This window comes from Pleurodeles waltl, chromosome 6 (genome assembly GCF_031143425.1).
Source record: "Pleurodeles waltl isolate 20211129_DDA chromosome 6, aPleWal1.hap1.20221129, whole genome shotgun sequence".
Taxonomy (NCBI): Eukaryota; Metazoa; Chordata; class Amphibia; order Caudata; family Salamandridae; genus Pleurodeles; species Pleurodeles waltl.
This window is the reverse complement of record NC_090445.1, coordinates 1180796636-1180808774: the sequence shown is the minus strand read 5'-3', so window position 1 is coordinate 1180808774 and position 12139 is coordinate 1180796636. Positions and strand designations below refer to the sequence as shown.

Sequence of the window (12139 nt, the reverse complement as noted above, 5' to 3'; positions counted from 1 at the left end):
TAATAAATTGTTTTTCTAATTGTCTCTATACCCAATCATATTTGGGGCACTTAAATTCTATATTTCTTCAGCTTGGCTATGTGTCATGTTTAACTACAACAAAAACATAAGATACAGGAAGCATCATTCTCAGACACAACAGGAAAAACAAACTCCAATGCAATCCTCACAAACAACCATTGATGCAGACTGTAAATACAATACAAAGCAATCATGGCCGATAATATGAAAGAACTTTGACTAACTCTGATTTGCTGTCCAAAGAGAGAAGTATTTCTGTTGAAGTCCTGTTGTCATCTAACTGGTGGGACAAACGAGTTACATGCTGATTATTGTGCAAGAGAGCTTTTGTAGAAGTAATGCGATCACTATTAAACATGTTCTTCAAATCCAATCAGAAATGTTCATTACATATACACAGGAAAAGTCAGAAATCAAAAAAGTCAACTTCATTTATAGAACATGATAAATATTTTATTTATTTACTAAAGATGACATGTTTCATTATTCTGGCACTACACTTACATAGTGCCTTCATGTATGATGGGAAAAAACAGGTTTGTATTACTGTTAATCATGATTAAATGAATAAGCTGCCGACAGGTTAAGACACACCCTCAAATTTCCATTTTTCAAGTTGGAATGCCTAATTACTTTATTAATTTCAACTCTGTGGTTTCAACATATGTTGAACATATGACTGAGATCTGTTAACACTGCTGAACCCAGTTCACCTATAAAGTTCTGAGATTATGTATTTTCTTCATAGAAATGTGAAACCTAGACTAAATGTTAACGATATTTTATACATTATTGCTCAATAACAACATGGTTTCTGTCAACCACACATTACAATTATCTTCATATATAGAACAGCTGGCTTAACTCAAGAAATACAGTAAATTGCACACAAAGGTTTTGTTGAGAGATGTTATGAAGATGTGACTTTAATACAAAAGTGTAAAAATATTTGTAATTTTGTTTTATTCCTCAAACTTTCACTGGCCACTGAAGACGTTTAAAGGGTCATCAAATGAGCTAGAAGCTTTACTTTCAGTTTTTGCTTTTAAATCAGACTTTTCAGGCCGCACTTTCGATTTGGATGTCTTCACTTGGCTTGCAGATGAAAAAATATCATCTAAACAAAAAAACAAAACAAAGAAAAAACATTTTTGACAATAACTTAAGGATTTGCTTAATTCATGGTATCCTCAACAGAAAATAAATTAATAAAATGATTACTAAGTACACATTTATATCCTTTAAACCTCTAAGGCACCACAACAATAATGGTTAAATACCCATTCAATTACATCTCTACATAAATAACATATGCATAAACAAGCTCATAGTCCCAACCGTACTACTGTGTTTAAATGCTACCTGATGGAGTTAATAAATTAATATGGGTAATATAGCATTGTCATCTTAATCTTATGGGCACCGCTTACGATGGCAAAGAAATGGAAGTCAGCAAGGTGATGGGGCCCGATGGTCCTAAATTGTAGATTGGAAGAAAAAGAGGATCTAAGGAGAGCCACTAACACCAGAGTTTTGGGGATCTCTGTGATCCATTCTGATAAGATGCTAGAAGTCTGGTGGCTTATTGGACTAATGCATCCACTGTAGGAACCTGTGTTCGACCTCATGGTCACAGGTTCGAATCCCGGCAGGTCCACTCAGCCTTTCATCCAAAATTCTGAGGTCGATAAAATGAGTAACATTGAGTTGGGTAACAATAAACATCTGTTATTCAGTGCCTAGATACCTACGGGTTATGTTCACTTTACAAATAAACATGTTATGTAAGTGATGTGCACTCTCTGAAAGTCAACCAGCTTGTCACTGAGGGGATACATCATTATTAGTTATTTATTATTTTCACAGAGTTATGAAAAAATCCTGCCATCGTTATGATAGTTTACTTCTGGGAAGCTATCTTTTTGAGCAGACATTGCATGTTTAGTAGTCAGTCAAAAACGCTTTATTTGTCGAGAGCCAGAGGAGGAGTTAATCCATCCTTGGCTGCGACTGGAGGCCTGTAGTGGGGCAACAAGGGGATCTAAAGCAAAAAAAAAAAAGAGGGCTGAGTCTGCTACTAGGTCGAAGAAGCAGTGCGTTGCTGGTCCCACTGCAGGGGGCCTTAGACGCAGGGGTCAAGGATTTACTGTCGCAGTTTGTCTAGGGCCTGTGTAACAGCCTTAGAGAGGCTATGGTAGGCAAACTGGAATCTATCTATAATCGTTTGGTCTCCACTGAAGCTGAGATACGCAAGATCAATGTCCCTCCCACTACTGGGCACATCACGATACTCTCAACAGAATCTAGGCCCATACCCTCACCTCTTAAGGACCAGCCACCCCGGTCTGAGTAAATTCCCTTCGACCCAGCTGGCAACATGCGTCTGGCTAGTACAATCAATGCCATGGGCCATATTCACCTTCCGCCCTCCGAAACTGGCAGCAGCTTTTTGATGAAAGTTCTCCCACACGGAAGCCGACCTAAACCTTTACATCTCCCTCCCGAGCACCCTCCTTATGTTATCATTCTGAAGAGTGTTCCCCCATTAGATGAAGGCACCCCAGAGGACTTGAACAGCCTCAGGTTTAAGGCAGCACACTGGTGTAGAAAAAGCTTGTGATGGTCAAAAGACTTCATGGACAACATCACAATAGCCCGTAGAGTGGGCTTTAGGCCCTTTGCCAAAAGCCTCAGAGGGAGATTGTGTTTTGATCAAGTTTAAAGACCCAGGTTTGGTGAGATCCCTCTTGCACTGCATGAGCTACTTAGAACAACCCAGAGCAGGATTCATGCCTTTCTTTTGGGTTTCTTTTAAGGCCCAAATTATCCCCTTGTGGCAAAGTCAATTATTTCAAGATCTGGCTCTACTGTCACTCAGACCACCAAGTCCCAGCTGTGGAGGGGGTTACTCTGTCACAAATGTGACAGCTATCCCGTCTGCCATATTACGATCCCATTATTTCCTAACGTGGAATACTGCTGATATTGTGCATTCTCTGTGGAGGTGAGCAGATCTAACTAACGTTCTCCCCACTGTTGAAAGTGACCTTGCACCATCTCTTGATGGAGACATCATTTGTGATCACCTAAGCACCGACAGCTAAGTTTGTCTGCTCTGACATTCAGAGAACCCGCCAGATGTTGAACCACCGGGGAAATGCCGTTGTTCCAGCCACATCCAGAGTTGCAGAGCCTCTTGACAAAGGATCCACGACCCCACCTTGCCCGGCTTGTTGCAGTACGACAGGGTGGTGGTGTTGTCTGTGAACACCTGCACTACTTTCCGTCTGAAAAGGAAAGAAATGCTTTCCATACTAGTCTGATCGCCCGGAGCACTAACAGGTTGATGTGGAGACCGGACTCCATCGGAGACCAGATGCCTCTGAATCCTGCCTCTCCCAGATCGCCGCCCCATGCTAGCAGTGACTCATCTGTCACTACATGCAGATCTGGTTGGGGAAGGGACAGGGATCTGCCTCTGGGCCCATTGTGGGTCGATAACCACCACTGCAGGTCTTGTGCAGTTCCCTCTGAGATCTGGAGCATGTATAAGAGATTCCCCTGATGCTGCACCCACTGGAACTTCAGACCCCACTGCACAGTCCGCATGCGCCATCTGGCATGTGTCCCCAGCAGGATGAAGGAGGCCGTGAGGCCCAGCAGTCTCAGTCATTCTCACCAAAATCCAGGATAGAGGCTGGAACATCAGTATCATAGTCTGAATTTCACGGACTCACCGTTCGGGAGGATAAGCCTGAAACTCCACTGTGTCCAGAACAGCTCCGATGAAAGGGAGCATCTGAGAGGGGTTCAGGTGTGACTTCGGCATGTTTATAGTGACCCCCAGCAAATGCAGGAGGGCTGCGGTACTCTGGAGGTTGAAGACAACAACCTGGAATGAGGCCCACCTTCAGCAGTCAGTAGTTCAGATAGGAGAAGACTGAGAGCCCTAATCTGCAGAGATGAGCTGCGACCACCGGCATCACCTTGGTGAACCCCCGAGCGGCTCTGGTAAAGCCAAGGGGGTGCACGGTGAACTGAAAATGCTTGTGGGCAATCGTGAACCACAAATAATGTCTGTGGGCAGGCAGGACCGGAATGTGGAAATAAGCGTCCTCCAAGACCAACGCTGCCATCCAGTCTACTGGGCAGACAAAACCTAAGCCAGAGTGAGCATTCTGAGCTTCTCATTTCAGAGGAAGCGATTGAGGGACCCTTGTCCTTTTTATGTACAGAATGTAGCAAGAATAGCAACCACAACCTACTTCTGGCTCAGGGACCCTCCCTATGGCCAAGAGAGCTGTAACCTCCTGACGGAGAATGTCAAGTGATCCTCCATCATTCGATTGTTGGATGGTAGCATGGATGGAGGGGTAGTCTCAGAGGGGAGGGAGGAGCCCCTTTGGACTATCTGCAAAACTCACTTGCCTGACGTGATGGATTACTAGCAAAGCAGTTGATGGTGAATCCTGTCTCTGACTGGTGCTTGGTATGGTGGTGTGGTGCGGAGGGGCTGGCAACTGCTGGCTGCCTGATCCACGAAGGTGGTGGGTCCCACATACCAGCGCACACAGAAGCTGGGCACCATGTGCAGCATGGTGGCTGGAGTGAAATGGACGTGGCTGGGCGAAAAAAACGACTGTGGGGGATGAGGGGCCACCCCAAGGCCCAAGGACCTGGCCGTAGCACGAGAATCCTTGAAGCGCTCAAGAGCAGAGTCTGCTTTCTCTTCAAGGAGATGGGTGACATCAAAGGGCATGCCCGTAAGGTTGGAGTGGACATCCCCCGAAAAGCCAGGCATCATCAACCAGGTGTGGCGCCTCAGGGCCACTGTTGATGCAACCGCTCTGCCCAGAGAGTCAGTCGTCTTCAGTCCACATCAGATTGTGAACTTTGCTGCACCTCTTTCTTTAGCGTCAGCTTGACAGATTACAGCCTGGGCCTCCACCCAGATCTGTGGCAGCACTTGCGTAACCATATCCCTCAGCATGTGGGAGTAACAACACAAAAGGCATGTGAAGTCACTGCGATGCCAGGCTGGCAGAAGAAAACATCTTCTTCCCAAAGTGGTCCATCCTATTGGATGCCCTTACCAGGGGGTGTGTAATGAACGTGCCCTGGAATATAGAGGCTTAGATTACCAAGCTCTTGGGGTGGGGTGTTCCGTCAGGAAGGCTGGGTCAGTCGGAGCAGGGCGATGGCTGCAGGCAATAGTCCCTGTGCTGCGTTTGGACCAGGTACCCACCAGGTCATCAGTTAGGGCTTCATTAAAGGGCAATAGGGGTTCAGAGGGTGAAGGCCCAGGCTCAAGTACATCTGTCTGGAGGTTAGTCCTCAATCTCATCGAAAGTAGTTAGAGTCCCAGGACTTTAGCCCCTCGCCGCACCACCATCGAGTAGGATGCTCCCTCCTCCGTAGTCATGGTAGGGGGAGAAAGCATGCCTGTTTCTTCTGAAGTATCCAGACCACTGGCTTCAAACAGGTCCTTATGCCAGTCCATAGGATCTTGGCGGTGGAATATCAAAGGGTCCAGTGACCCCTCCCATTCTTCAACATACCCCAAACCATAAGAATAAGGGTCAGGGTGCGACATCGGGGCCAATGCCCTTATCGGCACTGGATTTGACTCACGCAATGCCAGTCCAGCTCTGTGTCATCAATGAGGATGGGGTTGACGCTGCCTGGGGGCACGGCCGGGGCTGGAAGCGCTGACATCAGACCGGGCATTCGTGAAGGTTGAGGTGGTATGAACAATGCCGGTTCGGATCAAGGAATAGAGCCAATGGTGCCCCCTAGAGCTGAGGTCAAATTCGCCAGCACGGAACCTGAGGGGGCCCTTCTAACCCCATGGGCCCCCCTTGGGTTCCTTGGCCCGAAAAGCACTCCAGCAGAGTCGGACTGCTCAAAAATGAGTTGCAATGCCTCATAAAACTCGCTGAGTTGGGTAGGGGTCTCTCCCGGAATAACCGGGTGGTGCGGAGCAGACCCAGGAGCAGGCTTTGCAGACGCAGGCCTAGAGCGACAATGCTCCTTGTCCGCTGTCTCATCAGCCAATGGACGGCGTTAAGTCGAATAACGTTTGTTCTTCTTCGACTTCTTATTGTGACTCGACTTACCTGATCACCCGAGGACTTGGAATGGGATGATGACAAGGGGTGGGAGACTGCGTGACATACCTCTCGACCAACATCAGGACTTAAGTGGCTGGGCTGCCATAAGCTTTAGGGAATGCTCTCTCAAGGCTTTCAGATCCATGGCCCGGCACACAACTTCGGGTTGTGGCCGCGCTCCAGACACCAAATGCAGATGAGGTGCGGATCTGTCATGGACCTTGCTCATAGACAGGACCCGAAGGTCTTGTGAAAAGACATCCTTGACACACCAGGAGTGTAGACACTCAAAAATCTCTGACAAAAAGTTGAAAAAAGACCAGAAATAAAGTGACTGGGTGGTAGTTCTTTCTTCGGATGAGCGCTGGCTGGTGCAGAAAGAAAAGAACTGTCATCAACGCACTGTGGTGGTGTCTATATAGGACCCATGACATAATTTCTGGAGCAGATGATGTGACACCGGACGTGGAGCAGATTAATGCCACCTAACGGCCCAAAGGGGTACTGTTCGAGAAAAACCTCTGGGTCCAGAATGATACCATGGGAAATTCTAAAGTAACAAATCTGCAACTAGATGTCTCTATAAGATCTTGACCTAAAAGTGAACAACCAAAAATCTGACATCATGATCTGCGGCCCTAAAAATACCCGTTCTCAAAAATATCTACCAGGGGGATCCCAATTGCAAAGGTTCTCAATTTTAACTATTTAGGTATTTTCTTTGAGGCAAATCTAAAATGGAATAATTTACTCACCTAGTTGGTGGATGAGTGTGGGCTAATTGGTGGTTGAGTGTGGACCGCAGCACCTCAGAACTAGACAGATTGCTGCCTGCCGCTGCCAGGGGACTCGCGGTCCCAGGAGACCATTCTTCCTCCGAAGGGGGCGGATTTTGGAGCGCAGGCACACAAAGCGCGCCACGAGCCCCGCAATGTGTTGCTGCCTGCCTGCCTGCTGCTGTCAGGGGACTCGCGGTCCCAGGAGACCATTCTTCCTCCGAGGGGGTGGATTTTGGAGCACGGGCGCACAAATCGCGCCACCAAGCCCCGCAACGTGTTGCTGCCTGCCTGCTCCTGCCGGGGGACTCGTGGTCCCAGGAGACCATTCTTCCACCGAGGGGGCTGATTTTGGAGCGCAGACACACAAAGCGCGCCGCAGAGCCCCGCAATGTGGGACGCACGGGGGCCTCACCCGGGCACAGCCCGGTCCAAGAGCAGGCCCATTTGCACTCGTCAGAGTCCGCCGGAGGCCGGGCTGGGCCAACTCTCTTGGTTTGGAGGTTTGTTGCTGTTGAACATTTATTGGCTTATGTTGTACATCTAGTAGTATCCACAATGGGAAAGCGAAAGGCAAAAGGAAGTCCGGCATCAGATTCTGCCTTTACAAAAATACCCAAACTTCTCCAATCATCTCAACCCCTTTCCAATTGTGTAACCACTGAAATAGATTGTTTGATTGAGGAAGTCGAATTCATACTGAGCAAAAACGAGGAAAATCCACCAAAAGGGTTGAAGAAGGGTTCTCTCTCTCCCTACCTGCTTGTTAGATGCCCCAGCAAGAGTAGTACTACCACTGGCACGCCAGGTTGGAAATAGGGAAGTAAATCCTCCGCCATCCACTCTAGCGCCTTGCAATACCAAAGTCCTCAGGCCAGCCAGCGTGACTGTTCATGACATTCCCTGTACCAATCGCTTCTCGCTGCTGGAAATACAGGACCCTGTTAATGACCAAAAAAATGCCCCCTCACCTTTGGAATCTGCAACGCTAAATCCTTCCTTACCTTTGAAAGCTTTGACGCAAGAGGAGTTGGCCTCTTTTTATTGGCCTAAAAGATGAAGTGAGAGAATTGAAGCTATTATTGGTAGAAGTACTAAATACCCTCACACTCTCCAATGTGAGGAAGGATACTATTTTCACCCACGAGGACGAGGTGGCCATTTCTAACGCTCGGACCCCCTCCTTTCAAGGTCCTGAGGCAGCTACATATGCAAGTGGCTCTTGCTGTCCTAGGGGGGATGCTTGTGCGTCTGGAGCCCCCCGCCAAGCCTGTTTACTCATCGCACCGCAGGGGTCACCTTGAAGCATCTCTTGGCCACCGTCCGTCTATGAAACTGGAATGGGACTCGACTCATGCATACGACCCACACATGTGCCCTGCGAATGGCCATCCAGTTTACATGTGCAAGGTACCTCCCGTGCCCCCCAGTACTTGTGAAGATAATCTATCCTTGATTAATAAAGCTTTCTATTGGTTACGCCACACTAGACAATGTGGCTCCATAATCTACTTGGATATTATTTCGGCTGAATGATTCAGTGACAAGCCAGGCCACAGGGATTCTATAAAGCTAGTGTTAGCTAGCCCATCTTTGGCAAAGGGCTTGTCATGTATGGAAGCCAGGAGTACTATGCAGAATGGCTCAAACATCTATCGTACCAGCAGCCGGCCCGTGTTCAGCCCCCTAGTGAAGATTCCACCATCGATTTTGAACTCCAGGGCACTAAAGGGGGTTCTGGGTCCCTAGCCCCCCTTGGAGTAATACCGTGTGTGACCCATGCGAAGGAACACAATTTTTCAACCGATAGGCCAAATCCACGGAAATTGGATCAAATAGCAGACTCCTCAATTATTGATTGACTGCACCCTCCTGCAATGCCTCAGGGTGTTAAGATATCTTTTTCTATGGATACACCTCTCCTATTTGACAACCTAGTTTTAGTGCCTTCTTTCCAAAGGAGCATGACTCCATTGCCCAATGTTACTAAGGCACACTCTAAATTTGTGGAGTGTTCTGCAATATCAAAGTACTCAGGTCACTTCCCAGGAGGGCGTTTGTGATTTTGAATCCTCATCGTTGAACCCCATGTCATGGAATGTGGCCGGAATTCGCAACAAACTGGATGATGATGAGTGGGGGGAGTTAATTGACTAATTAAAATTTTGTTTGTTTCAGGAAACCTGGGCCACTGCAAATGTTTATAGACAGGGGTACTGTTCATTTTGTAAGGAAGCTATACCGTCTCCAGCTGGAAGAACAGCGGGGGGCCTCATTATGTGGATAAGAATCTCCGAAATGGGAAATGCAAAGGAAACTTATGTGGACTCGCCCAATATATTGACAATATTGATTCAGTCCAACCAAGGTCTACCTGTATTGTGCATTAATGTTTACAATAGACCAGATTTCCCCAACCAATTATCTAAAACGATCCAGATATTGAATTCCCTGGTGTCGGATCACTTCTCGACTCATTATATTATCATAGCTGGCGATTTTAATGTGTCTCTCAAGCCCAACCCAGTCTTCTCTGAGACCACTCAATATGAAGACTTAATATGGAATATCCCCCCACATTCAATGCAGATCAAACACCCCTAAACCACTAACAGGGCCCTCCAGATAATCGATCTTATGAGAACGCATGGTCTTCGCCCAGGAAATGGGCATTTTCCATCAGAAAAGCCTGCGAAACCTACCTTTTTCAGAGGGTTGTATAGTAGTATACTCAATCTTGTTCTTCGTGATCTTAGGATATGGCAACTTATCAATGATGTTGAGGTGGGTGATTTGCAGAACAGTGATCATGCTCCCCTTCTGGTAACTTATGACAGGCAGCTCTTTACTAGGATAGATGTCCGCAGCAATTATGCTGCCCCTGACGTTATCGAGGTGTCCTCCAACAAGCAGGCTGGAAAATGGGAGTCTTTTAGAAATTCTTATAAATTATGGGTGAAAATGCGTGCTCTAGTAGCAACCCACCAGTTTTCTGATGATCCTTTCTCATATACCTCGATTGAGGTCATGACACTGCATACAGAACGTTTCCTGGCCCTCAGAGAGCTATTCCTTAAAACCACCAGGGACAATAAAAATCTAGGAGCAAACCCTCATCAGAGGTGGTTTGGCACAGTCTGTAGAGAGGCAAAGCATACTCTTATAAAAGCAATAAGATCAAGAGACAGAGGCAAGATATCTTGCAGAAGGCGCAACTACGCATCTGTACTTAAGTCTAGTAAAAACCAGAGGGAAGAGTCGTCATGGCATGGCTTAGTACTGGCAGCCAAGGATTCAGATCCCAAGCGTTTCTAGTCCCTGGTGGCTCGAAGTGGTCGTAATGAGAATCTTAGACCCATTTGTCACATCTCGCAGGAAACCTGGTCTACTTATTTCACTGAGCTGTACAGTTTAGAGCCGCTCGCCCTCACCATAAATGACAGTAAACCCTCCCACGCCCTCTTTTCTACAGTTAGCTTGACCTATTTTACCTTGAAGGAATCCGAGAATGCCATTAGGGCTCAAAAATAAGGGAAAGCATCTGGGTTGGGTGGTATTCCTTCAGACATGTTTAAATCAGATGGAAATTATTGGGGCCCTTACATTAACAAGGTATCAAATGCTGTTTTGACTAGTAGAATTTACCCCTAGACATGGAAGGGTGCAATTATTGTTCCTATACATAAAAAAGGGTGTTCCGGGGAATTATAGACCAATTAGTTTACTGGATAATTTGCAAAAGATTTTCTGCTATCAGGTATTGAGTAGGCTCAAAGACTGGATCGAAGAAAATCAAGCCCCTAGTCATCTGCAGGCGGGTTTCAAGCAAAAAATAAGCATAATTGATCAGGTCCTTTGTTTCCTCACTATTAAATGGAAGTTGGTGGATGTAGGGAAGCTTTTTTTTGCGTTTGTAGATCTCAAATCTGCCTTCAACCTTGATCCACGTTGCAAATTGTGGGAAGTTATGAGCAGGGTTGGTGTACCGGGCCCCATATTAAACTTAATTAAAGATCACTACTCCGAGAGTTATGCTAGAATTCGTTGGGGGTCAAATGGGGAGCTAACCCCTGAGATTCCAATATGTAGAGGAGTGGGACAAGGATGTGTACTGGCCCCAATCCTCTTTCTCCTGTTTATCAATGGGTGCATTTCCTATCTTCTGGATTGTGAAAATGATGCCACTAGGATGGGTGTAGTAAAGACCCCTTGTTTGTTATTTGCAGATGATAATCTATTGCTATCTGAAACTGCTTCAGGGCTCACCAAGTTTATGGGCTTCTGCAAAGATCACAGATTGGAAATTAACGCAGCCAAAACAAAGTACATGGTTTTGGGGGACACAAAGTACAAAATGAGGAAACCTATACTCCTGGAGGGTGTGTTGCTAGAAAGAGTCATTGCCTTTGATTACCTAGGAATCAAATTGGAGGATTCACAAAAATGTCAGGCTCATCTTTTGAAGTCGCTTATGAGTTTGAAACAAACGTCAGGGGGTATCTTGAGGTATGCTGAGGTATGCTGCTAGGTCTCCCAGGTTTGCAATTACCCCAGCCATGGAAATATATAAGGCCCAAGCCAGAGGGGGAACTTTACATGGTGCTGAGCTATGGGGTTATTGCAACCTGGAGGACCTAGAAAAAGCTGAAAACTCTTTTGTAAAATCGCCCAGAAGTACCCCCTCGTTGCAGATTCGGGTGGACCTAAATCTCCATTCCATTGCATATATTGCAGCTTTAAGACTGTTATTATATTGGATCCGGATCTGGTCAGCTGACACTTATAGCCCATATAGGGTTTGGTTGAGCGATCTGTTCAGCATGCATGCTATAAAAAAAAAAAAGTCAGGTGGCTTAAATATGTCGAAGGATCCTTCGCTAAACTTGGGTTGGGAGAGTACTGGTCAGACCCTTCCTCTTTGCCAAACAAATGCTAGCCAGGTCATGAAGGATATGTACTGGTTGAATGTACAAGTAGACACATTGGCTAAAATATTCTCGACTAGCATGACTAACAGTTTTTTATTGTCAAAATGCCATTATGAGTTTGAACATTATATGGATGTGATTTTATCTCCATTAGCACATGCACTTTACATTAGACTTAGAACAGGGGTGCTCCCCTTATGTACTTTTACTTGTAGATGGCTGAAATCTGACAACCCTTCTAACTTATGCCCAATGGGATGTGGAACTGCTGAATGCGTGACGCATGTTCTTTTTCACTTTCCAG

The 12139-nt window shown here is 46.3% G+C and overlaps 1 protein-coding gene across 7 annotated transcripts in view; it reads right to left on the bottom strand.

Annotated features, from left to right (window-relative positions):
* Positions 1 to 448: 448 nt before the first annotated feature.
* LOC138300721 (WASH complex subunit 2-like) overlaps positions 449 to 12139 on the bottom strand; it is a 780011-nt gene continuing 768320 nt past the window's right edge. For 5 of the 7 annotated variants that reach the window (XM_069240417.1, XM_069240415.1, XM_069240418.1 and 2 more), the window contains one exon: positions 855 to 1138. In XM_069240417.1, coding sequence (XP_069096518.1) covers positions 999 to 1138 — 140 coding nt within the window. In that variant the 3' untranslated portion in view covers positions 855 to 998. Of the gene's footprint in view, positions 1139 to 12139 lie in introns of all 7 variants that reach the window. The other 2 variants (XM_069240414.1, XM_069240416.1) reach the window with 1 other exon arrangement.